Source organism: Phascolarctos cinereus, unplaced genomic scaffold (genome assembly GCF_003287225.1).
Source record: "Phascolarctos cinereus isolate Bilbo 61053 unplaced genomic scaffold, phaCin_HiC Scaffold_1;HRSCAF=81, whole genome shotgun sequence".
Classification (NCBI taxonomy): Eukaryota; Metazoa; Chordata; class Mammalia; order Diprotodontia; family Phascolarctidae; genus Phascolarctos; species Phascolarctos cinereus.
In genome coordinates, this window is record NW_027555514.1 from 9,124,701 (window position 1) to 9,151,989 (window position 27,289).

Consider the following 27,289-nt stretch of genomic DNA (forward strand, 5'->3'; position numbering starts at 1 on the left):
CCCAATCAGGGGCAAGGTTTCTGTAGTCTCGTAGAATTCAGATACCCGCAACTCAGCCTAGGCCCCAGCAGCCCGGAGCGCGGGAACAGGCAGGTGGTGGTTTACTGGTGCATGGCTGTGAGAGCTTTGTTTATTGCAGACTCAATTCTCCCACCAGGGGTGTTGATGCACAGCCGTGGGAAGCTGCTGCCTTCTCCTTAAGCGTTAGTCGGTCTGTTTATTTGTTTCCGCACAGATAGACTTGAATGCTTCTCTGGGGACCCATCTGGCTCCCCGAGAAAGCAGGCAAAGTCTCCTCCTGAGCGACGTTTGTAGGTTGGTGGGTGTCAAACCTCCTTCAGCTGAGGAAGGCACGGGGTGGGAAAGGGGCCGATTTGGGGGTCAGGCTCGCTTCGGGGGTTTGCCCCTCAAATCTTCGGAGGCATTGAGAGCTTTTCGTTGTAACTGACAACCCCATTCACCTCCTTCAGGGTCACTTTTACTCTGGGCAGATGAGGTCACCTCTCTCTGGTGGAGCTGGAAAGATCCCATGAGATAATGGATGTAAAAAACAGTGCCCTGGAAGCAAATGACTTCTGCCACCTCTGGCAATGCCTGCGGGACCCTGAGTAGATTGCTTTCCCTCGGTCCTTTCCACCTCTGTCCCGAGACTCCAGGGGAGATTGGAGTACGAGCATTTCTTAAAGCTTATCCCAGAAATCCCTCCGAATGGCTAAGCAGACAAAGTGAGGGGACTACCAGACCTGAAGTCATTTCTGAAAAAGCGTTCCCTCGTGCCTGGTGCTCTCCAGATATCTAAGGGACTTGTCACTTTGTCAGTGACAGTCACTGCCAGAAGGTCCTCTGGCTCTGACAGTCCTTGGGATTTATAACAGTGCAGCACAGTCGAGAAATCCACAAACCCGATAAAGTGCTAGGGGGAGGGTGGGCGTGTGGGCGTGTGTGTGTTGGGGCGGGGGAGGAGAGCAGCTTACTTATGGTAAGATTTGGTGCCTTTCTATTGGGTGAGTTGCCAGATTTGGGTCCTCTCCTGCTAATATTTCCATAGACCGAGCCAGACCTGGGCTACAAATTACCCAAAGTCCCACCTGTTGGCCTCAGTGGGGTTGGAAATTCCTTGAGGACAGGCCTTCTACTTTTCCCGTGGAGCGGGCTGGCACCTCCAGGGCACCGTTCTCTACCCACCAGGGGGAGGCGCAGAGAGGAATATTTGCGTTGGAAGGAGCCTTAGGGATCATTTGGCTCCACCCCCTTCCTTTTATAGCCAAGGAAATTGAGGCCCTGGGAGGGAAAGGGCTTTGTTCAAGGTCACCGGGCTACCCAGCTTCCAGCGGAGCTTTTCCCTGAGGCCTCACTCGGGTGCCTCTTTGCTGACTGACGGCTCATCTCCGAGGGCTGAAAGCTCTCCTCTCAGCCTAAGCTGGAGCTCTGGCGTTTGGCTGGTCAGCTTCGGCTTCTGGAGGCCAGTGCCCTGTGGCTGGAGATTGGAGAGCAGGGATTTCACTGGGGCCTTGAATTCTCAGTGAGGAAATGCCCTCGGCCCATGCCGACAGCAACTGGCCTGCAGTTTGGAGTCTTAGCGAACTGTCCAAAGGATGGTGGTGATGATGACCAGGAAATGTTGAACGTTAATGGGCTTAAGCAATGTAAATATTTAACACGGGGAAGTGGTCAGCTACTCAGTATCTCTCTGCGTTTTCTAGGCCCCAGTTCGCTGGCTGGAAGTTTTTATTAAGGACTTAAGTGGGAATGTCTAGCTGCAGAAGCTTCTCTTGTTTCTCTGACATAGTAGAATCGCTTGAATGCGGTTTCGAGGCACTGCCGGCCCTGTTTTACTTCACAAGCATTTCTTGGCTCTCCCTTAATGCTAGCAGCCCTCAGGTGATTATTCCCAACAAGCAGCCCTCACTTGTTTGGGCTTAATGGTTTGCAGATTCTCTTCCCGTTAGACTGGGAGCCCTATAGAGGCAGGGGCACCTTTGACCCTCTTTATGTTATGGAACTCAGCACTAGTGACTGGTACATAGTGGACTCTTAATGAGTTTATCGAGTCTTACTACGGGCCCTGAACTGGGCACAAAAAAAGAAAGACAAAGCAGTCCCTGCTGTCACGGAGCTTATGTTTTTGTTTTTGTTTGGGGGGGGAGGGAAGGAAGAGAACCCGAGAAATTGTGACTGTACTAACTGTATACGGCGTAATTTCACTGGGATCAGGAAAAGCCTCTTGCAGGAGGGAAACTCTTTGTAGGAGGGAACCCTCAAACTGAGGCCTCAAACGGGGAGCTGATGATTCCAAGAGCCAGAGGGAGGTAGTAGAGCGTGGGGAGGGGCTGAGATGGCACGCATGGTGGTGAGAAGGAAGGAAGGAAAGACTGGGAGTCAGGAAGCCTGAGAGTGTTGGCTGCTGCTCTACAGAGAGAGGGGTTTGTGGACAGAGGGTGTCCTCGTGGTCTTGGATGGGGGCTGTTCTGTGGGCCATTGTAGGCCTCACTGGGGTGTGACTTGCATGTGTATTTTAATCTGTACTCATATGTGTTGGAGTGAGAAAAACCAAGGTGAGCTGGCATCGTTTTCCTTTTCTGGATCAATTTGAAGCCATGATAAACAAGCCAGCAATGGGCACCCCACCCCAGTCAATCCAAGCCAGGCCAGAAGTACTGGTTAAGCCCTAAGTGATTTGTTTTACTAAAGGCCTGTCCTCTCACCCCCCCCCCCTTCTCCAGAAGCTGCAGTGACTCCCTCTTAGCTGGAAGATCAAATGTAAATGCCTTGCCTGACCTTCAAAGCCCTTCCCAAACTTCCTCCAGCCTACCCAGTTAACCTTTTTATTTTTTTTTTAACTGGACTTGTGATTTTATTGGTTCAGGGAGTTCACAACGGGGAACTTCCCCTCCCAACTCAGGCTGGCACCACCTCTGCCCCTGTAGGTCTTAGAGAGCTGCCTAGGGCCACCGAGAGTACAATGCCTGGCCCAGGGGCTGAGAATTAGAATCCCTGGCCTTCCTGAGCTCTATCTGTGACCCGAGCTTTCAGCCTCAGGATCGAGGATCACCCCTTTCCTTCTCTGTGCTCCCCCCAGACCCACCTACTTAGAGCTTCTCTGCCAGCTGGAGTCCTTGCTGCTCTGGCCTTGAATGTCCTGTTTTCTCACTTCCCTGGCCTCTTAGGCTCCCTTTGAGCACTGCCTTCTACATGAAGGCTTTCCTGATCCCCCATTGGCTAATGCCTTCCCTCTCTCCCCAAAACACCTGGTATCAGTTTTACAGAAAGACATATATATGTGTGCATACACATACATTGCATGTATGCACATATGCATGTATGTATATATGTATACACAGTGCCTGCACACTAATGTGTATGTGAACTGTATGCATTTATGTATATGTGTACGTGCATGTGTATACTGTACATGTGTGCTGTATACATACACATGTGTAGGTATACATATTGTGTATGTATGTGTACAAGCAGATGCATGACTCCCCAGATAGAATGTAAACTCTGAAGACAGGGACTGCCTCATCTTTGTGTCCTTGTGCCTAGCACAGTACCTGGCTTCTCCATTTGGAGACTGTTTGCAATGGCAAAGCTAGGAAAGTTGTGAAAGTCACCGCAGTCAGAAAAAAATCCCACATCACTCTCGTTTTCCTCAACCAAAGAATGGAGCTTACAAAGTGCTTCTTGATTCATTGATTCACTTAGCTAGGCGGGGTGTTCTAAGGGAACGATTTCTAGATTTGGGGTCAGGATTCTATGAGCTTGCATCCTACTTTGCTGACTTTTAGTATACAAGAAAGCACAATGTTAGGGGCAAAGTGCTGGACTTTAAAGAAGTCCGAGGTTCCAATCCTCCCACAGACACTTCACCGAGGGGTAAGGCAAGGCAAGTCACTCCACTTTGTTTCTTCATATGTAAAGTTGAGAAAATAATGAACCATGATCGAAGCAGGCTTACTGGAGGTAGCGTGTGCCAGGGAATCTTGAAATGCTTTGGAAATGAGAGCTACCATCGCCATCTTCCTCATTTTCAAGACACTTCGGCTGATACTGGGTGGACAGAGAGTAAGAAGCCTTCTCTCCCCCCCTCCCATTCTTCCATTTTGAGGTCATGCATCTCTTTGCCAAGTAGCTGTGGCATAGTCAAGGGCCACCTGGGAGCCATTGGCCCGTTCTAAGTCTGATGTCTTCGCTGTGGAGCGTGCCAAACGAAAGTCCAGATAATTAACGTTCACACACCATCTGCTCTCCTGCAGAAGCATTTAGATTCATTTCTCAAGGCCTTCCTCTTCTTCAGAGCCCTTCTTTGTTTCAGGGACTTCTTTCTCCATCTTTCCCTTTAGACATTTTCATGAGAGGATTTTTTTTAAATGCAAAATATTTTACGAAAGGCCTTCTGGGTAGCAATCTAATTTAAAAAAAAAGTTTTCCTAGGCTAAGACCTCTTGGAAGATGCTGTTTACCTTTGGCTTAGCTTAATTCTCTGAGTTCTAAAGCATTGCCCTTCTTTGGGGAAACACAGGGCCTGGGTGGCAGGTCAGCCGAGCTTGGCTTCGGCCCTTCTTTCGTCTTGGATTGGCTTGTTTTGTTTTTAGGATGGCTCTGAGGGCTGCAAAGGAACCTTTCCTAGGAGCGTGGAGGATCCAGGGTTATCCTAGCTTAACCTCATGCCTGCTGATTGACTGGCCCATTGAATGGTTTGAATGTGGAGGCTACAGAAAGGCAATATGTTCCCCTCATGGATGGAGAATTTTAGGCCCAGGGACAGAGGAAGGGGAAAGGAATTGGGTATAGGGAATGTTCCTGAAGTGGAAAGACCTTCAGAATTAGAGCCAGAGGCTTTCCATTGAAATTTAATTCCCTCCCCCATCCCCTCCACCCCTCTGTCAATTCCCTGTTCCCTCCTTCCTCCCAAATTGCATGAGATCTAGTCTGAAATCAAGGGAATCAGTTTTTTCTTCTTTGTTATTCTGAACTTGACAAAACACCAACAAACATGAACATCTCCATCTGCCAAAACCAGAAAGGATTATACATGAAGCCACCAATTTCTATTCCATATAGCTCTTCTTAAAAATAGCATGTAATCAGTCTCACCCGTGAGTTCCAAGGCTGTCCTGCTTGTCTGTGTCAGGGCCCATTTTCCAGTTTCTCTTCCAAACCTGCCCCTCCCCAGGTGGTGTGTTAATGCTCCGTCTTCTCAGTTCCTCAGGGTCAGGGCCCCCAAGTCGTCTTGGAGATGTCCTTCTCTTCCTGTGCCTCAGAGATGATCTCTCCCACGGATTCTCCCCTTTCTGCTCCTCTAGCCCCCCCTAGTTCAGGCCCTCCCTTCTTTTCACTTCTTCAGTGTAACCTTTGTCTTCCTGCCTGCAGCCTTCCCTCTCCCCCATCCATCCTCCATGTCATTGCTGTTGCTCAGTCGTTTCAGTCCAACTCTCTGTCATCCCATTTGGGGTTTTCTTGGCAAAGATACTGCAGTGGTTGGCCATTTCCTTCTCCAGCTCACTTTACAGATGAGGAAATGAGGCAAACAAGGATAAGTGACTTGCCCAGGATCACACAGCTAGTAAATGTCTGAGGTTGAATTTGAACTCAGGTCTTCCCGACTCCAGTTCCAATGTTTTATACACTGTGCCACCTAGCTTCCCTGCCATCCTCTAAACTTCATCCCTAAATAATTCCCCTTTTGCATAACTCTAGAGTCATAATGGCTACCCATTGCCTGCTAAATACAGTATAAAATCCCAATTCTGGCCTAAGATCCTCCATAATCCATATTCAACCTGCCTTTCCAACCTTTTCTTACACTACTTCCCTTCCTTTAGTTTTTTTGACCCTACCTGGACCATCTTCCATCTTTCCCTTTGATTTGCCCTCTGCCTTCCTATTTTCACGTGCTTGCTCACACCATCCCCTCTACACCTAGTGTAGATGCACCCCCCCACACATTGGTTTCCTCCTTGAGCAATGACTGAGTCTCTGCTATCTTCATCACGTTAGCACCTAGCTTACTGCCTCAGATACGTTCGTCAAATTGAATCCCAGTTTAATTTTTGCGGTCTCTGAAGGAGCATTTTGTAGATTATTATTTTGGGATCCTTTCTCTGAATCAAAAGCCCCAAGTGTAACACTTAGAAGGAAAGGAAATGCTGAAGTATGTTTGTAACTTTTTTACTTAAAAAATCATCCCTTTTTTCCATAAGAAATATCCTGATCCCAAACCACCTTCCTTCTAATCAGTAGAGAAAGGGAGATCTTTTAGTAGGTCTAGACTCCAAACAGCTTGGTTATTAGCTTTATTCCTGCTTTTTATCAAATGTCATTGAAAATCTCAAAAGTATAAATGAAAGTTGTTAGTAAGATTGCCCTTAAAACAGAAGAGAATGTCCTTATCATGTGGACTTTTGGTGGACCAAAATGCCTGAGATTCAGTTAAATTCGGGACACATTTATTAAGTGCCAGCTGTTTGTGCAAGGTGTACAAAGCACGCCCAGTCACCATCACTTGTGGTGAAGGCAACGTCTGGCAAAGTCACCAAATCAAATCCTTGGCACGGTGGAGAGGACACAGGCTCTGACACCCAGGAGCAGGCTGGTGTCTTCTCTTCTGCTCCCTTGAGATTACACCACCTAGAAACAGAAAGAAGCCCCCAAAGCATGTGACAAACAGAAAAACATCAACCAAGGAAACACACAAAATGTGGAAAAAACAACAGGTTTTTGCCAAAGAGAGACATTCTGCTGGAATTTGATCAAAATGGCTGGCCAGGAATTATTCTAATTCCAATGCAAACACCTGTGTTGTGGGCTTCCCAAAGGGGGCATCCCCCCAAGCGTCCCATAGGGTGGTAGCTAGAGTAGTGACCTTGGCCTTATGCCTCTGAGCTCCATGACCATGGACATAGACCAAGCTGTCAGGCCTCAGTTTCCCTTTGTGGTTGTGAGGATGAAATGATATGATGTATGTAGAGCACTTTGCAAACCTTAAAATGCTCTGTAAATATCAATGATGGTTATATTACCAAGGTGCTGGTTTGGGACCTGGCCTCACTGTTCTTGAAAGAAAGATTTTTTTTTCCTTTCAAGAAAGATCTTTGGTCTTCCTGAAATGAAAACCACGTAGTTAGATCTTACAAAGGAAAATGCCTTATTTTACTGGAACTCCTCAGGATGTATAATCAGGATACATAAATACTGTAGAAAAATAACAATGAGAATTGTAGCTCGTATAGACTCCCTGGGTCCTTCTCCCAGCACCCACTTGCACTGATGACGTAGGTCCAGAGTGTGGTCCTGTCCTTTCAGGGCTCTGGGGTTAGCCTCGAGGGATTGGGGGTGTCCTAATTCTATGTACCATGAGCTGGTATGCTTTCCACCAGGAGTATCAGCTGATGGCATTCAGTCAACCAGGCAGCTTGTTTTTAGGAAGGGGTAAGAAGATAGAGGAAGAACAGCTGATATAAGCATCTGTCCAAAGGCTGATGTATTGTCCCATGAGGACACAGAGAGTTCAAAGGAATGTGGGGGCAGTTAGAGAGAAAATGTGTCGTGGGGCAGGGCGGGGAACCCGTGGCCTCAAGGCTGCATGTGGCCCTCCAGGTCCTCAAGTGTAGCCCTTTGGCTGAATCCAAACTTCACAGAACAAATCTTCATAGAAGGATTTGTTCTGTAAAACTTGGACTCAAATCAAAAGGCCGCACACAAGCACCTCCAAGGCCACCCTGGTCATGGGGTGACTTACCGCTCCTGGAAGTCCTTCTGCTGAATCCCCAAGAGACTTCCTCCCTTGGGGAAGATGTGGTTTTTCACTTAGGCCCTTTGTAGGCCCTCAAGCTGTATCTAATCTGTTCTTGGCTCAATCCGGACACTGGCATCAGTCATTCCATGGAGGCTGCTGGGATGCCGATGGCCCCATAAGTGCAGTATCTTTGAGACCCTTCACATCTCAGATATCCTCCTCTGACCAGTGAAAGAGGGGAGGGGGAAGAGAGGGAAGAAACCTAAGCTGAGGCCGAGTGCCTTTTTTCCCAGCCCACAGATATTATTATTATTATTATTATTATTATTATTATTATTATTGCTTTTTGGTGAGGCAATCAGGGTTAAGTGACTTGCCCAGGGTCACACAGCTAGTATGTATCAAGTGTCTGAGGCTAGATTTGAAGTTAGGTCCTCCTGACTCCAAGGCCAGAGCTCCACCTGGCTGCCCCTACAAATATTATCTCATTTGATCCTCACAACAACCCTAGGAGATAGGCTTTATTATTATCTCATTTTACAGTTGAGGAAACTGAGATAGATGGTAGTTAAGTGACTTACTTAAGTGTCTGGTGCCAGGCTGAGTACTCTATCCACTTTGTCACCTAGCTGCTAGGTCCCCCAAGGAATCAGGGTATTTAGTTGGAAGGTTTTTTACGGACTGGAGAGCCCCTCATCCAATCCAGTCAGACTTCCTATGGCACCTAAGGAGACTTCCTGGCCTTGTTCACATTTTGTGCACAATTGAGATATATTCTCACCAGTTCACACACCTGAGCTATGTTTTGACCTTTAGAAGGAAGAATAAATCTCCAAACAAGGACTTGGGGAAATCATTCAACCTCTCCTGGACTTACTGTATTCTTTAAAATGAGGGGTAGTCCAGATTAGAGGTGGGGAGCCTGTGGCCTCGAGGCCTCTGGACTAGATAGTTCTAAATCTGTGATCCTATAAAAAGGACAGAGTTTGGGAGGCTGGACAGGGAAAGCCTCCTTGGACATATAGGGACTCAGTTCTACTGAAGGAAGCCCACAGTGTGGATTCTAGAGGGGCCCGTGCGTTCTAGGCCACAACCCCTCTCAGGGACATGTGGGGATGGTGACAGTGGCAGTGAAGAATTCCTTGTCCAGGCTGGAAGCTGTCAGAATCTGAGGCAACAGCAGCACTGGAGAGGCAGAGATGAGAGGACAGAGGAGTTCCTGGGTCAAGGGTGAGTTAGAGCCAAAGAGCAGTGAGGGGGGAAGCAGGAAGCCAGTAAGCTGAGGAGCAAATGTGAGTCATGCTGTCTGTGAAAGGCTAGGGAGCTGGGCTCTACTCTAGAGCCACTCTGATGTTTCTATCTTGGTGACAGGGTAGGGCTCTAAGTGGAGAGAGTTGTATTGGAAGCTGGGGCTTATCTGAAGGGAGGGATCCTTGCCTCATTAGCAAACCCAATCTTTTGTTCTTGTTTAGGGGTCTCAACCTTAAAAGTCACATTGGAATTCTAGAGGACTGTCAAGGCCCCTGGGAGAAGAGGGCTGAACCCCTGAAGACAGAAGGGGCAGCCACTGGTAGGAATCGTGGTGCCTTTTCTCCTCTCGGGGCCAGTCTGTTGCGTGGGAGCTTGGGTGCTTGAACAGCTGAGGGCCTCCGCTTCCCTTTGAAGTGAAGGCTGAGGCAGGAGCCACCGCTGGGGTTTCCCGTGGGGAAAACCTGGATGGGGCACAGCAAACCAACTTCAGATGTCCTCCTGGGGAAAATCGGGTGGTTAAAAAAAGACAGGGAATGGAGAGAGATTCGTGCAAGAAGCTCCCACGACCGAGCCCAGGAGCTTTCCTAGGGGGCTCAGAGGAAGGGCACAAACCCGGCCGCAGTGTGCCATCTGTCCTGCCGCGCCCAGTAACCTGGCTTCTCTGCATCTGCCTCTCTGTTCCGCCAGGCATGAAATGGAGAAGGTTAAGGGCGCGCTGGTCACAGGCTGCCATCAGCAGAGCCTGTGTGGCTACATATTTCTGAATTGGGGAATGTTGTGCACACTACAGGGAGCAGATGGCGGCCCCAGGCTCATTCTAAGTACGCAGCAGGTTAAATAGTCCCCAATTATTCCTCTGGGGCAGAACTGGCCTTTGTTTTAAAATACGGTAGGTAGCCTCTTCTGATAATAAGTACTCCAGAGAAGTTATTCTTATGACCATGTATTAGGAAGCTTTCCAAATACTAGACTCTCTTCTCTCTGTCCCTCCTTCCTCCCTCCCTCCTTTCTTTCCTTCCTCCCTCCCTCCCTCTCTTCCTTTCTTCCTCCCTTCCTTTCTTCCTTCCTCTCTCTCTCCCTTGCTTCCTCCCTCCCTCTCTTCCTCCCTTCCATCCATCAGTGTTAGCACACATCCAGAATAAGTTAATTATTTGCTGCCTAATTTTGCCTCCCAAGGAGAAACATTTAAGCTGCTGCTGAGCTATCCCTTCTATTCCTTAGGACAAGTGTGATGCTAGCCCTGCCCTCACAACAGCCTGGACTGTCTGGGTCCTCCAGGCTGGGAATCATCTGGTCTCCCTGGGCAGCTCTTTTAGGTCTGCATGCCCTGCAGCTCCTCCAGCTTCTCTGGGTTGGGATACGTTCTAAGACCAGCATGGGAATGGGAGATGACATGGAGGGGACCGGATGTGGGAGCAGGAAGGGAGGGAATGATGGACCCGAGAGGACGAGAATAGAAGAGGGTCTAGAGAGAATTCTACTCTAAACTGAAGTCACAGTGAGTTCAGAATCATTGTGAAATAGGGACAGCAGTGATGTGGACATAGCCAGGATCCACTGAGGAGATGGATGGCCAGGGAGCATGTGCAACAGCAGCTGAAATCAGCAGAATTGGGAGTCTGGTTATTACAGTCCATAGGGGACAATGGAGGTTTCCTCCAAGAATCACATTTGACTAGTGCTTCATGCAATCACTCTTCTGATGGCCTGATTTTGACAACTACATGAGGAGCCACACAGCCCTAAATGACACACCCCATAGGGATGGTATATGGGGGGGGTGGGGACAATGAGAGAAAGAGACAAGCAGGCCAGTTGTGGGGAGCCCGAGTGCCCTGGTCTGGGCCATGGCAAGGGATGAAGGAGGTGAATGCTGCTCGCCCACAGATGGTTGGTTGGTCATTGCTCTTCATTCATTCTCAAAGAGGACCAGAAGGACATCACCGTGCCAAGGTCCCGGCTGTCTGCCTGTAGCTGATCAGACCCACACCAGCTTGGAAGGCTCTACCACAGATCGGGCACAAATAGTCCACGTGAATGTTTGGGGTGGCTTCTCTAAATTTGCGTTATGTCGTATTTCTTTTCAGCTACTGCAGTTCTGCTTTGCTCATAGAGCACGGTGCTTTCTTTGATGAGGGCACGCCAGTGTAGGAAGTCCTGTGCCAGGGTCTCCCATGCTGTGTAATGGATTCCAAAGTTCTTCAGCGAGACCTTGAGAGTGTCCTTGTATCCTTTCTTCTGACCTCTAAGTGAGCACCTGCGTTGTGCAAGTTCTCCATAAAATACTTTTTAGGCAAACATATGTTTGGCATTCAAACAACATGGCCAACCCACTGAGATTGTGCTCTCTGTAGCAGAGTTTGAAATGCTTGGCAGTTTAGTTCAAGAAAGGACTCCAGTGGCTGGTACCTTATCCTGCCAGGTGATCTTCAGCATCTTCCTAAGACAATTCAAATGGAAGCAGTTCAGATTCCTGGTGTTGCACTGGTCTATTGCCCAGGTTTCATAGTGTATGGCAATGAAGTCCTATAGGTCCCAAGGAGAGGCTCCAGGGTTTGAGAAACGAAGACTAGAAGAAGGGTGTTGGCTTTAAGGAAGCTGCTGCAAGAGAGCTGGGTCTCTCAAAGCACTGATGGGGGTTAAACATAGCAGTTGGGGGGACACAGCCTGGCAGCCAGAGTCACAGCATCACCACCGCCACCACCACCGATTGAGCTTTATAAAGTGCTTCAAGGTTTACTGAGTGCCTTGATGAGGCTCACTCATTGGTTCTGCATGGGTACAAGCACAGAGCAGAAAGCAAAGGTTTCCATCCATCAGCCCTTCTCTCCTTATAGATTCTGACTATATGTGGTTGATGCTGTGTTCGTTGAGTGAGGGGTCTTATGTAATAACCCTGATGTAATCTCTCTAGGGCTGTCTCTGTATCCCTTTGCTGGGTCTTGGGGACTGAGTGAGGCCCTCATCAGCTGAGATCCCTGCCCTCAACCTGCACTAAGATATAAAAGAATTCTGAAAAAAAGAATGTTCATGTCAGCTTGATGAAAGTGTTTGGGTTTCCCAAATTATACTTTTGGTTTTCCATAAACTCAAGCGATGAATTCCCTCCTTCCCTCCCCTCCCCTCCTGTCCTTTAGGTTGTCCAGAGCTAGACCCAAGTGACGGGTCCACCAAAGGAGAGGTGAGCTTCCCAGAAGGGGCGGGGTGACTCAGCACCTGCTCTTGGGGGATGGTCTCTATGGAGCCATTTTACCTGAGCTCCCAAAGGGTGGCCTCCAATTCAGTCCCCATTATGTCATACTCAGGAAGGTCGGGAGCCTTGGAAATTCAGAAAAAGGACAGGTGTGTGTGCTTTAGAGCAATCTGGGAAACGTTTTTGGAGGGTTGGGGAACAAACAAGAAGCTCCCTGGACTGGGTGTAAGGAGACCTGGACTTAGTCATGTTCCATCACTTATTGGCTCTACCTCAGTAAGTCATTTAAGTTCTCAGGGCTTTCTGGGCTGAGTCCACCTTCCTCCCCACCCCCACAGTCTTTGTTCCCGCCACAGAGCCTGTTTGCAGGTGTCCATCCTCATGCCTGTGCACAGGCTATTTCCCATTGCTGGTAGCTTCCCCTCTTCCCCAGCCTCCTCTTGGCAACCTCTCAGCTCCTCAAGGCTCAGCTGAAACGCCTCCAGGAGGACTTTGCTGAGTCTCCCCATAACTGATGTGTCTCCTAAAGTGTACAATGAGGAGAAAGACGGGACCGACGTGTGAGCTAGCACGTGGAAGGAGCCTTGAAACATCATGACTTCTTTGGCCGCTGCCACCCGCATGGCCTTGGCCCAGTCTCTTCTCTCCCTGTGTTTCCTCTGTAATAGAGGGGGGCAGGACCAGGCAAGCTCGAAGGCGCCCTCTAGCGCTCAACGCTGCAGCCCTATTCTGTATGATTCACAGCACAAATGTCGAGGCTGATTATTTTAGATGTGATGTGATATCTCCACTGGAGACTTAAAAATGAACATTTCCTAGCCTTTATTGGACAATGTTTCCCAGGTTCTCACTCCTTTTGCTTAAACTCCTTCTTGGGTTCCTGGCAACCCCTCTGGGCCTTCATAGACCACGATTATGAGTGGCCCCCAATTCAGGACCTTACAGTCTCCTGGCAGTGTGGCTCTGAACTTAGCTAGGTCAGTCCTTGGATAGCGGATACTCAACAAGCAATAATTAAGTCCGGCACTATCCTCAGCAAAGGGATGACCAGTGAGCACACAAGCAGTGTCAGCCCTCCAGAAGCCCGCCATCTGATCAGGGGATGGGGCAAAATGATTACAAAGAAGCAGGTGCTTTCAGAGCGAAGGCGTTAAGATTAAGGAGGATGAAGGAAGGCTTGCAGAAGGTGGGATTCTAGCTGAGACTAGAAGGGAGCCGAGACAGTACAGGAAACTGATGATACAGAAATGCAGTCTCCTCCTGGCGTTCTGCAGCACAGTGGGCTCTGTGCCTTCCAAATAGGATGTCACTCAGAGAGATTCCACTCTATTTTCTTTGTCCCCAAAGAGCAAAACTGGAAAGTGACGTGGAAGAGGAAAGGGGATAAATTTAGGCTCTTAGGGGAAAAACTTCCTGCCAACATCCCCAAGTGGTGTGAGCATCACTGGACAGTATAACTTCTCCTTCAGATAAGGGGGTCAGCCTGGAGCTGGGTGACTGAACACGCAAGTGTGGCATTGGCTGCCGAGGGTTAGGGGCCTCTCAGCTCCCTCACGAAGTGGGCGAATCTCTGGATCCGGGAGTGATCTGGCCACTGGAGACCTTTCCTCAGGACGGTCCAGTGGTGTGTCCTTGCTTATCCAATGATAGATCTCAGCTGGCCCAGCCTTCCTTTGGTTATTTATAGCTCTGTGTGCATGTAGAGGGAAAAGCTTTTTGCATCTGGGGGGAAAAAGAAGACAGTTTCTCTAAGCCAGAAATCTTACTGTTTCTCCCAAGTGGAAAGCACCAAGTTACCGTAGGAATCAAAGATCCATTGACGCCTCAGTCTAATGCCTGGTTGAGGTTCACCCCAGGGTAAGTGAGGTGCAATGGGAAACAACCCTTACAATTTCCACCTTCATAGTTTCCTGAAGGTGAACTCCATCACCCTGAGCAAGGCTCTGTCTTCACAAGTCAGGGCCACCACTATCCAAATGATGGATAATAAAAGAAATATAGAAAGTATGGAAATGTGGAAAACTTTTTAAAAAGCTGCATCTTTTTTAAAGGCCTGGATACCAAAGACTTTCTTTCCATTAAAAGTAAGAATAAAGAGACAAATTAAGCTGTCTTATGATTTATCGATCTTGAGAATGGCAAATACTGGGTTTTTATTCTGACACATTTTTCTTACTTGGTCCAGGGCTGTGCCCCATTTTCATGTTTTAATGCTGCTGTGGCAGAATTATGTGATTGGCATCATTCCGATGTGCTTATCTAGAAAATTGCCAGTAATGCATTGTTGGTGGAGTTGTGAAATGATCCAACCATTTTGGAGAGCAATTTGGAACTGTGTCCAAAGGGCTATAAAAACATGCATACCCTTTGACTCAGCCATAGCACTTCTAGGGCTGCATCCCAAAGATATTATTTATAAAAATGGGAAAAGGACCCACATGTACAAAAATATTTATAGCAGCTCTTTTTGTGGTGGCAAAGAATTGGAAATTGAGGGGATAACTGAACAAGTTGTGGTATATGAATGTAATGGAATACTATTGTGCTATAAGAAATGATGAGCAGGCTGACTTCAGAAAAACCTAGAAGGACTTGTATGGACTGATGCTGGGTGAAGTGAGCAGAACCAGGAGAACACGGTACACAGTAACAGCCATGTTGTGTGATGACTGACTTTATAGACTTAGCCCTTCTCAGCAATGAAATACTGTCCAAAAGACTCATGATGGAAGATGCCGTCTGATCCAAAGAAAGAACTATGAAGTCTGAATACAGATTGAAGCATACTATTTGCTATTTTTTTCTTCTGTTTTGTCTTGTTTCCTCTTCCTTATGGTTCCTTCTATTGGTTCTAATTCTTCCTTACAACATCACTAATGTGAAAATATGTTTAATAGGAATGTATATGTAGAGCCTATATCAGATTGTACACTGTCTTGGGGAGGAAGGGGGAGAAAAATTTAAAATTCAAAAGCCTAGGGAAATGATTGTTGATAAGTCAAAATAAATTAATTAATTAAAAAATATCTAAGCAGTCTTTAAAAAAGAGAAAAGAAATGGCCAAGTTTGCTCAAGGAGATTAGTGGATGCATGAAGGAGCAGGGATTTCCTTAGGCTCAGGGACTCCCAGTACAGAGAATCCATCCCATAGCACAAAATGCAATGTTGTCTTGTGACCAAGGCGCTTAACTTGGAACCAGGGAGACTTGGATTCCACTCTCATCTCAGGAATTTTGTAGCCATGTCACCCTGGGCAAGTCACTTCTTCTCCTGGACCTCAGTTCCCTCATCCTTGAAGTAAAGGATTGTCTTTGATGGCCTCTTAGGCCCTTCCAATTCTAAATCCAGGCCCCAGCAGTTCTGTGATAGGAGAGGCAGAGTGACGTTAACAGGACTGGGCCAGAAGTGAGGAGACGCGAGTTCAAGACCGTCCTTAAACGCTTTCTAACTCTGCACCTCTGGCTAAGCCAGTGGTCCTCTCTGGGCCTCAGCCTCCTCATCTGGAAAATGGAGAGAACAGCACTTATTTCCCAGGCTGGTTGTAAGACTCAAAGAGGGTGGAGTCTGCAATGTTCTAGGAAGCTTCAAGTTCTACATTGAACATCGCTGTTCAATTGTTTCAGTCATGCCTGACTCTCCATGACCCCATCTGGAGTTTTCTCAGCTAATACTGGAGTGGCTGGCCATGTCCTTCTCCAGCTCATTTTGCAGATGAGAAAACTGAGGCAAAGAGGGCTAAGTGACTTGCCCAGGGTCACACAGCTAAGTAGGCTGGATTTGAACCCAGGAAGAGGAGTCTTCTTGACTTCTGGACCAATGATCTATGCGCGATGGTGCCACCTAACTTCCCAGCATCAATTATTGTTATCCTTATTATTGTTATTAGTCTAGGGCATTGGTTGAGGCAGCTAGAGATTGTCATGCGTCTGGCAGTTATTAAGTGCCTACTACGTGCCAGGCATTGTGCTGCACAGTAGGGCTACAAGTACAAAGGTGAGCCATTGGCAGAGGTGAGATTTGAGCTGTGGTCCTCCCTACTTTTAAGTCCAGTCCTCCATTTACAACATTATGTTACTCCTGCTTAAAGGGATCATCATGGCTTTTGGAGGTAGGAGAAGAGAGGGGGGAGAAGGAAAAGGAGCCAGTGTCCTTGCAAAGACACAGTTAGCTATAAACAGCCTTGTTTGCTCGTCTGTCCAGGGCATGTCTGCAGCCGGTGTGACTTGTGTGTCTGGACTGCCTTCTCCAAGCTGGGAGGGTCCTTGAATTTCTGCTGCGATGGTGATTTACATTCTCCAAATGCAGAGCAAAGTGAAGGGCTGGATTTCTGAGGATGGAGCTTGCAATGCACATCCCCAGGAGGCTACCCCACCAGGGGTCCAGCTCTAGATTCCAAATTCCAGCTCTGGAATCTCCTGGCTGCATGACCTCAAGGAAGTTACTGCCACTGTCTGAGCCTCAGTTTCCTTATCTGGAAAATGGGGGAGGGAGGGAAGAAGCAATTTCTTAGGACTCTTCTAGCCCTAGTGGCCCGTGAGCTCTAATTGAAGACATGACAGCAACGCTGAAGGCTGGGGGAACACAGCTAAGATCTCATGTTTCAGGGGCAGTCACACAGAAATGAGAGTCCAGAAGGCAGATCTGAAGCTGAGAGAATACTCCAGGAGGAGAAAGGGCAGACTGTTCATCAGGTTCTGATCTGGCCCAGACAAGAAGCAGGTGCAGTGGTGAAGAGCCCTAGATTTGCAGTTGGAGGAGCTGGATTCAAATCCTGCCGGTATGACACTGAGCAGTGAGTCACTGGACCTCCCTGCTCCTCACTTTCCTCATCTTGAAAATGAGGGGTTGAACTCATGGGCCTCCGAGGTCCCTTACAGCACAAAATGCTGGCAGGATCCGGTGCTGCAGAAATCGAGGGAAACCAGGAAAAGGAGAGGTTCTAAGCACAGACAGGTGCCAGTGACTTCAAGAGGAGGCAGGGAACATGAGGCTTGCCGGGCTGCCTCCGGGGGGTCGCCTGAGGCCAGGACCCCAGCCACGGGAAGACCAAGGTCAGGCAAGCTGGATCTCGCCTGCCTTGGCTAAGGTGAGTCTCAGAGTCTAGCATGAGGGTCCCGTAAGCCCCTATAGGGAGAAGATGCATGGCTGGAGCAAGGCCAGTTTGGCCTTATGTCCATTAAGCACCTACTGTGTGCCAGGCACTGTGCAAAGTGCTCAGGAGGCAAAGAAAGGCTGACCTCCCGCCTCCCCCAAATAACAACAACAACAGCACCTGACCTCTTGCACCTCAAAGTCGAATGAGGAAGACGACATGACAGTGGGGAGCCTGCGGCCTTGAGACCGCACGCGGCCCTCTAGGTCCTCAAGTGCAGCCCTTTGACTAAATCCAAGGACTCCTCACCCCTGATTCGAGTCCAGCTGTCTCATTTCACTGAAGAAGAACTGAGCCCCAGGAAAGTTTAGGGATTTTCCCGGTCACAGAAAGAATGCCTGAACTGGGCTCTAAATCCAGGTCGTCTGAGCCTTGTGTTTCATTTTTCAGGCTCAATTTTTCCTGGATAGCTTGACCATCAGGGTGTGGCATTTCTAAACATTAGACAGATTGTGTTTTTAATTATTCCGTCCTATCTGGCAGTAACAGAATCTCAGAAAAGCTTATTTTTAATAAATGAACATACTTCAGTATTAGTGTCAAGCAAGACAGAAAACAGGGAGACACAGACACAAGGCAGGTATTAGCTGCAGTCAGGGAGGAGGGGGGATATGGAAGGAGCTTTCTAGTGGAGTCCCCAGGAATCTTGTCTCTTGGTTTGGGTCATTGCTCTGACAAGTTAAGGGTCTGACTACCGAGCCACCCCATCACCTCCCATGCTGTTTCTAGCTGTTTCTCATCTCTTAGGATCTGGGTGGTTCCATTTTTTGGCTTGCCTTTATCTTTTATCCTCTACGGCTATGGTATCCTAACTCCCCTGATGAAGACAATAGTCATTTTCCATATACTACATGAGGATGCTGGGAGGTCCATGAGCTCTTGGTCACTTTGGTTTCTGGAGCCTGAATTCGAGATTTTCCAGAGCTTTTGACATCTCCCCGGATGCTCACCATGAAATCCCTGGGTATTAAAGTTGGTTTTAACTTGGAGAGCCGTAATGCAGTTCTTTGTAGAATTTCTCTCGTCCTCCGCAACAGCAGATGTCGACGTCTAAGCTGGAGTCGTTGTTATGGGGCTCTGTTTACAAATGCTGCCCTGAGCACTGCAGCAGGAGACGCCCAAGCCCCCGAAGTGATGTTTGCTGTGGCTTTTCAGAGTTACGGGAAAGCCAACTGCGCCAGCTCCTCGACGGGTCTCTTCAAGGAGAAGCTTGACAGCTGTCCTTCCATTGATCCGTAATTCACGTCCTTCTGTCTTCTCGTTTCGTCTACGGCAAGAGGGCCCAAACTGTTATGACATGAGGTTTACAAAGGCCTTTGCCCAGACTAGCTCGCTTGAGCCTCCTAATACCCTGGGAGGTAGTGCTAGTATATCATTCACATTTTACAGAAGAGGAAATTGAGGCAGAAGAAAGTAAGTGACTTTCCCAGAGTCTCACAGCTAGCAAGTGTCACACACAGGTTTTGAGCCCAGATCTTGGTGACTCCAACATCCACTATGCCATGCTGTTCTGATGGACAGTTCATTTCCTTAGAGTGTTAACAATTCACATTTATGTATGGTTATGAAGCCATGGGATGCTATCACTGCAGGAGCAGGACAGTTGACATTTGTTTCCTGGGTTCCCGAGGGGGCCAGCCTCCTGGGGCTGAGTCCTTAGACACGGTCCATTGCTGCCCTTGATTGGAAGTTTTTTGAGCCTGATATTGGACATGCCAGAACTCTTGTCCACTGGCATAGCCCTTGGCGGCCCACTCCCTGTGGATTAATGTTTCTGTGAAGGCCTACGAAGAATCAAATGATGGATTGGAGATACTGGGCTAGCCCGGGCCTTCGTCATCCAGTGCCATTGACTAGCGTTACCCCTTGGTGAAGAAAATGAAGACAAGAGGAAAGGTGACTCCCTCAAGGTCATGCAGAGGCATGTGATCGCATGGTCTCCCTCCTGTCATAGATGGGACCTAGGGAGGGAAGGGCTGGTTTACAGACTGGAGAAGGGAGGCCACGGGAGGAGAGGTAGCTGGCCCTGGGCCCCGTGGGCACCACAGGCCACCAGGGCCTTCCCTGCAGCTCACACTGACCTTCCCTTGTGCCCTCTGGCCCCTCTGGAGCTTGGCTCTGGTGGTCTCTGGGGGCCCCTCCCTGTGTGTGACTTTCGTATTCTGAATGAAGGCTCCACCATCGCTCACGCACCAGATAGCTCACATGCAGACTTTTTTTTTAGATTGATGAGGAGAATTTTGCTCTGAATGTCATTAGTTCTTTTTTTTTTTAGCTTGTGTATTTTTATCCTGTTATCTGCTTTTTTATTGTATGTCATCACAGTCTGTATGAACATGTGTGTGATCATCATCTTTCAGCCAGAATCGGCCCGGGAGCCGGCCATTGGACTCCTCCCAGCGTCAGCATCAGGCCGGCATGTTTGCTTGCTCCAAGTGCTTTTGCGCCTCCCAGGCCAGGTTTCTACTGAGCACCTTATAAAGCCTGGCCTTCACTGCCGAAGGAGATTAGAGGGCAGCCTAGAGAGCGCTAAATATAGCAGACACGGCTTACGTGCCAATTAATGACTTCTGGGGATGGCCCCAGCCCTCTGGGCTGCCGGCTTTTCTCAGCTGGGCAATCTGGGCCCTTATTGCTGTATTGGTTTGTGGGCGACGTTCACCTCCACGTGGGCACAGCAGCTATTCGCCTTCCTCCATTTCCTCCTCCCCTTCCCCCTTCCCCCACCCCATAAACATTTCATGTCAGAATAATAAACATCCTTAGAAAACCAGCCAAGTAGGTAGTGGGTCAAAGCCATCTTGGTGCCTGTATTTCAAAGGTAAAGGTTTAGTGAGGAGCTAATAGAAGTAATGGTGGGTGCAGAAGTGTCCAGAGAAGGGTGTGGGCTGTTTAAACCTCTTAGGATCAGAGGACTGACAGCTGGGAGAGACCTTAGGTGTCTGCTTGTCTGAGCCCCCATTTCATAGCTGAGGAAACGGAGACCCAGGAAAGTGAAATGGCTTACCCAAGGTCACACAGTGAGGGACGAGCCTGGAATGGAACCCAGAGCCTCTGACTCCAAATTCAAGGCTCCTTTCACCACACAACTGCCCTGTGTCCTCAACAGAGTGTGTTTGGCCTCATCCCCCATGAGCAGGGCACGTCATGTACAATGAATCTGGCAGCTTCAAGAGATTTTCATTCTGAGACCTCTCGAAATAATTGCTGAAGGAACTTCCTTGCCCTGTGTCAAGTACTTGAGAAACAGTCCTTCAGCAGTGGGACCCCTTTGTTTCCTGCCCACACCCAGGGTGCAGCGGCTGCTTGGCTGGGGATCCCTAAACCCGAACCCTTCAGCCTGCCTGGCCCCAGGGAGCAGCACTGACCCTGGGTGGATCGTGGGCATCCATTTTGGAGGTGGGCCCTATTGGGCATATCACTTATCCCTGCAGCAGCCCTCCCTCTCCATGTGAAGTGTTTATGATAGAACTGCAGAAGATGCCAGCAAAGGGGCCCCTGAATGGAGCAGAGGGCGCTGAATGTCCACCCTTATTCTCAGGGCTCTGCAAATGGAATTGTCTGAGTCATGCAAGCAGTATGTGCCTGTTAATGTTGTATCTGCCAGTGGGGCTCAGCATGTAATTTCTATTTCCAGTCTAATCTGGAATTAGGAAAGGATTATCTTCCAGGCAGTGTCCATTAGAAAGCCCCAATGTTGAGGCTTATCAATTATATAAGTGGGGGGAGTAAATGGCCAATATGCTGCCACAGCCCAGCAGCTTTGTATCTCCTTGTTTTGTGCTGTTTGTAAAGGGGAAAAGAGAACGAATAATAGCTAAAAGAGAGAGAGGTCCACTGAAGGCTGGAAAGAGGAAGCAGAAGGTAGCACCGGGTGGAGGAAGAGAATTCAATAAAAGCTCTCAGCATTTTGGGGAAATGGTTCATAGGAGAAATGCACTAAATATCATTGAGAAAAAGCAATCTCATTAACATTGACTGAAAAGCAATCTGGTTAATGTTCTGATCCATAGTGTAGATGAGGATGAAGTGGTTTAGGACCTTGAATGGGGTAGAATTAAAATTTATTCATTCATCCATCCATTCATTCATCCATCCATCCATGCATCCATCCATCCATCCATGCATCCATTCATTCACTCATTCCTTCATTCCTTCCTTCATTCATTCATTCATGCATGCATTCATTCCCCAAGCATTATGGGATCTCTCTAGGCCTGGCACTGTGCTGGTGCTGGGGACACAGACAAAAATGAAATTCTTGTCCTCCATAGCTTATAATCCAGCATGAATGCCAAGTCTTGAGTTTGAGCTATGGCTCAGGCTACGTACTAAGCATGTGATCATAGGCAAGTCACTTTATGGGCCTCAGTTTCCTCATCTGATATATGGGGGCAATCTGAATCATTCTACCTACCTCTCATTTTTTTGTGAGGAAAATGTTTTGTAAACCAGAGCGTAAATCACAGTGGTGGCAATCAGGAGCATTTATTAAGCACCTACAGTGTTCCAAGTACTCTGCTATATGCTGAGAGACAGTAATGATATGAATGCTCACAACAACATCAGGAATGTTTGATGATAAAGATAGTGTTACTTGGGGCAGAGGACACACACATACACACACACACACACACACACACACACACGGCTTCAGGTAATCATTATTGCTTTCTTTTCTCTTGGAGAAGTTCTGTGTTTAGGGTTTGTGTGTAGGAATGGTATGAGAGCACAGATCTGATGTGATGTCTGTTTGTGGTGAATCAGATGGGATATTCCTTCAGAAAGTATATGGTTACTGAAATTGGGTCCAATATCTCTTAGGGACTTTTCCCAAAATAGATGCATCGATCGCCCAGCCCCATGGGCTGGCCATTCAACTATGCATCATTATCTGGGCCACAGACATTCCTTGTCTGCTTAGTTTTTCCTCCATAGCTAGTCAGGGCAACTCTTCTGAGTGTTTCTGGGTCTTATTTAGGGAGCTCCACCATGGTCATCTGCACACAGGTTCATCTTCAGGGCCTCCTAATCTGAAGTCAGAGCAGGATGGTGGCTTTTGGGACATTGCCCAGTGCTGTTATCTACCCCGAGATTATTGTTTACAAGACAGCCTGTTGTTTTAATATCATTATGCTGTTGGTGAAGCCAGATGACTGTGATTCATGGAAGATGATAGCCACAGGCTACTCGAAGGGCAATAGGGAGGTCTATGGGGGGAGAGGGAGCACGGGGGAGAGAGAGAGAGAGAGAGAGAGAGAGAGAGAGAGAGAGAGAGAGAGAGAGAGAGAGAGAGAGAGAGAGAGAGAGAGAGGAGAGAGAGAGAGGAGAGAGAGAGGAGAGAGAGAGAGAGAGAGAGAGAGAGAGAGAGAGAGAGAGAGAGAGAGAGAGAGATGGATGGGTGGATGACTGTAAGAGGAGTTGGGCTGACCCCCTCAGCCATGCCCCTATGTTGAGACAGCTGTTCCTCTAGTATGAGGGATAATTGTTGGACAACTTGTATGGTCTAGTGGTGTCCATGCCATGTCACCAGATCTAGGGGAATGCCCCCAGAATGCAGGGTGGACCCCTTGTGAAGCACCTAGGGGATACAGTTAAGAGTCCCTCAAGATGAGAAGATGCAGAGAGGGGGGTCCCTTATGCCTGGAAGTGGTGTTGGAGCTGGGTCTCAAAGGATGGTCAAGATTTCACAGACTGAGAGTTTCAGAGTTGGAGGGGATTTCAGTGGCTAGACCTAGTCCAAGCTGTCCCCCCCACATCTTCCCCACCCCCATCTATCCCAGGCTTGGTCAGGTGGCCTCCGTTCGAAGTCCAGAAAGTCAGGAGCAGGCCTGGGAGGAGAGTGTTCTCCAAACTTTACTTTTCATCTTCAAACTATGTGATTGATAAGGATGATTTTGTATGTGGTACAGAGCCCGTCATATGACAGATAAGGAGACTAAGTTGTGAAATAATGTTTACAAGACTAGCTGTGATTGAACCAGCAGGACAGACACAGCTGTGTGTGTATTTATGTGTATGCACACACCTGTGTGTGAGTTTGTGTGTGTATGTGAGCATGTGCACGTGTGTGCATATGTGTATATCTGCACGTATGTTTGTGAGTATGTGTATGAGTTTATATATGTGTATGTATGCTTGACCCTCTCTTATAAAGTTCTTCCTGGTTTATTTTCTAATTTCTTTACGACATTTATTCTACTCAATTCAACAAGTATTTCTTAAGTACCTGCTGTGTGCCAAGCACTATTCTGGGTCCTAGGGATAATAAATTAGACAAGAGCTAGACAGTCTTTGTTCCTGAGGAGCTTATGTAACTCTTACCTTTTGAAGGTGACTCAGAGCATCTGAAGGCAGGGATGGCTTCATCTTTGTCCTTGTGTTCCCAGCTCTTAGCACAGTGCCTGTTCCATGAGGACGCTTCAAAAATGGCTCCTTCCTTCCTTCCTTCCTCTCTTCCCTCTTTCCTTTCTTCCTTCTTTCCTTCCTTCTTGCCTTCCCTTCCTCCCTCTCCTCCCTCCTTTCCTTCCTCCCTGCCTCCCTTCCCTCTTTCCTTCCTTCCTTCCTTCTTTCCTTTCTTCCTTCCTTTCCTCCCTGCTTCCCTTCCCTCTTTCCTTTCTTCCTTCCTTTCCTCCCTCCCTCCCTTTCCTCCCTGCCTCCCTTCCCTCTTTCCTTTCTTCCTTCCTTTCCTCCCTGCCTTTCCTCCCTGCCTCCCTTCCCTCTTTCCTTCCTTCCTTCTTTCCTTCCTTCCTTCCTTTCCTCCCTCCCTCCCTCCCTTTCCTCCCTGCCTCCCTTCCCTCTTTCCCTCCTTCCTTCCCTCCTTCTCTCCTTCCTCTCTGGCCCCTAGCACAGGGCCTGGATTCTTAATCATTGCTTGTGGATTGGCTGGTTTCTAAGAGAAAAAGCACTCTGCTCTGAGTTCATCTTGGGCTCCCATTCAGTTTTATAGTTTTTCCTGCTGTCTTCTTTTACTGCTTTCCATAAAGCCAATTTTCCCAAGCTTCAGAAGTTGGACCAATTCTAATGATCATTTCTCATGATGCATTCAAGGTTGTCTTCGGTTTCCTCAGGAGCTTTTGGCAGCATCTCTTTTGGGCTTTAGTTAGAGTTGTTTGAAATGTTGGCCTTGCTGATGTACGGAAGCCCAGAGAGCCACAGCATCATATATCTAGAGCGGGAAAGGACTAGTGCACCCATTTTACAGATGAAGAAGCTGAGAGGAGAGTAGAGGGAAGAAAAGAGAAGTGACTTATCCAGTCACTTATCCAGATATCAAGGGGCAGATCCAGGATTCAAATCCAAATGCTCTGACTCCCAATTCCCAGGCACTTTTCCTTCTACCAGGCTGCCTCCCTTTAGCTGCCTTCACTGATGCTTACCATGCATTTTGCTTTGCCCGTAGTCACTTAATAAGTGTTTTTTGAGGGACTAAACAATACTTAAGCCTCTACATCATCTTTGTTTTCCAGAAATTTTATGAATAAGCATCAGAAGCCAGTGCTCACAGGCCAGAGGTTCAAAACTCGGAAAAGGGGTAAGTGGCTATTCTGGCTGTGGTCTCTCGGCTTTCCTAGTGTCTGTGTGTATGTGTGCTTGTTTGAGTGTGTGTGTGTGTGTGTGTGTGTGTGAGTGTGTGTGTGAGAGAGAGAGTGAATGTGTGCGAGTGTGTATAGAAGTGTCTGTATATGTGTGTGAGAATGAGTGTGTATGAGTGCATATATGAGTGTGTGTGTGAGTGTGTGCAAGTGCCTATGTGAGTATGTGTATGTGTGTGAGAGTGAGTGTGTACGAGTGCATATATGAGTGTGTGTGTGAGAGAGAGTGTGTGTGTGCGAGTACATAGATGAGTGTGTGTATGTGTGTGTGAGAGTGAGTGTGTACGAGTGCATATATGAGTGTGTGTGTAACGGGGAAAGAGAAAGGGAAGGATGGGGAGCCATCCTGCCTACCATGCAAAAAACCCGTTCTAATGAGATGGCATGTGTCTTAAGAAACAGCACGCCATTATGGCAAGGACACAGGATTGAGAATAGAGGCCCTGGGTCTGAATCTTTCTGTGACTTAGTTTCCTCATCCGTAAAATGAGGCACTTGGTCTCAGCTCTGAGGTCTGTTCCAGCTCCAGAGTCCATCAGACTGGTTGTTAGTAAGGGTAAAGAAAAGCAGGAGAAGAGAAGGGGGCAATTGTAAGAAGCCATGTGTGTGAGGGATTCAGAAAAATCCAGATGGGAAAACTTCTCTGCTTGGCCACCAAGGGCTGCAGGTAGAAGCAGAAGATTGACCTGCTTGGTGATGGTGAGCGGCATAAACCGAAACGACACACAAAGGGCTCTGCGCTCCAGATTTGTGCCATGACCAATATGGAATCCAGAGGGCACATGACCATGGAGGCAGAATGGAGCAGCTGGGCCTGGACAGTGACTCCATTGTTGGGTCTGGTGTGGGTGCAGAAGTGCCGGGGGCCAGAGAGGGACACGATTGTGGTGTGAAACACCCAGACACATCAAGGAACCTTGGAAACTCTGATCTCTGGGAAAGGGCGTTCAGAAGCTTTCCAGAAGCATGGGGTATTTTTATAGCTGTGGTAACGAAAACGTCTTCCTGGCTCAGGAAGGGCCCGTTCATGTTCAAACCACTTGCTGGGTTCCAGCTCTGGGGTCTCTGCTGGGAGATTTGATCGTGGCAGCCTGGAAGGAGCTTATCCACCTGTTCTGAGCTTTCTCCGGCTGTGAAAGAATGATTAGCCTCTGTTGATAAATCAAAATAAATTAATAAAAAAATGATTAGCCTCCTCTATCCCTACAAAGCTTCCCAGCTGTGTGACCGGGCTTGGCGCTGAAGGCCAATTCTGTCCTCAGACACTCCTGGGGAAATGCACTCGCCTATGATCTGTCCCTTTCCTTCTCTTTCTTAATGATTCTTTTAAAAAAATTATTTATTTTTAATTTCCAGTTCCAAATCCTCTTCCTCCCTCCACCCTCTCTCCCACCCACTGAGAAGAAATATGATAACCTGTTATACATAGGAAATCATGCAAAACATTTCCACATTAGCCATGTCATGAGGGAGGAGATGGGGTGGGGTTAAGCATTTCTTCAGTGATTCTGATGGGGAAACAATAGTCAAGCAGTGAAGGGATTTCCATAAATACATGGTTTTAATGGTCCTTTAGACTCTGAACCAGGTTCTGGGAATGAATACTCGATATATGTGCGTGTATAAATATGTGTGTATAAAACCAGATCTAACTATATATATATATATATATATATATATATATATATATATATATATATATATACACACACACACAAATCTATGTAATATTTATATATCTACATATCTATATATAATATTTTTATATATTATATATAATATTTGTCTATATTGTATGATAGATAATATTTGTATACATTGTATATAATACACATTCATATATATTGTATATAATAGACAATATTTGTATATATTACATATAATATACTATATATTGTATATAATATATAATATTTGTCTATATTATATATGATAGATACTATTTATATACATTGTATATAACACACATTCATATATATTGTATATAATAGATAATATTTGTATATATTGCACGTAATATACTATATATATTGTATATAATATATAATATTTGTATTTAGGGGGCAATAGTGTATCATTTAAAAATCCCTGTGAGAATTGATGTGCCAGAGTTGGTAGAAGGGCAACATGTCATAGTGGAGAGACATCTGGCCTTGGAGTCTGATGCCAGCTGTGTAAGTCACCCCATGTATGGGCCAGTCACATTACGTCTTTGAGACCCTGTTCTTATTCCTGAGGAATTCAGTATTCACAGTATCTTCATGCTTCTCTAATTCAATTCAATAAGCATTTATTATGTGCCTACTGTGTACGAGGCACTCTTAGTTTAGGAGCTCTTGCCCTCGAGGAGGCCCAACATT

General features: G+C 47.4%; 1 protein-coding gene across 2 annotated transcripts in view; it reads left to right on the forward strand.

Moving 5' to 3' along the window:
* The window catches only part of BZW2 (basic leucine zipper and W2 domains 2), a 69,942-nt gene that overhangs the window by 1,267 nt on the left and 41,386 nt on the right, over window positions 1-27,289 (forward strand). Inside the window, exon 2 of one of the 2 annotated variants that reach the window (XM_020999985.2) lies at window positions 24,804-24,868. The exons of the other annotated variant lie outside the window; for it this stretch is intronic. Within the exon in view, the coding sequence (XP_020855644.1) occupies window positions 24,811-24,868 (58 nt within the window). The 5' untranslated portion in view covers window positions 24,804-24,810. The remainder of the gene's footprint in view (window positions 1-24,803; window positions 24,869-27,289) is intronic. 2 annotated transcript variants of the gene reach the window in all.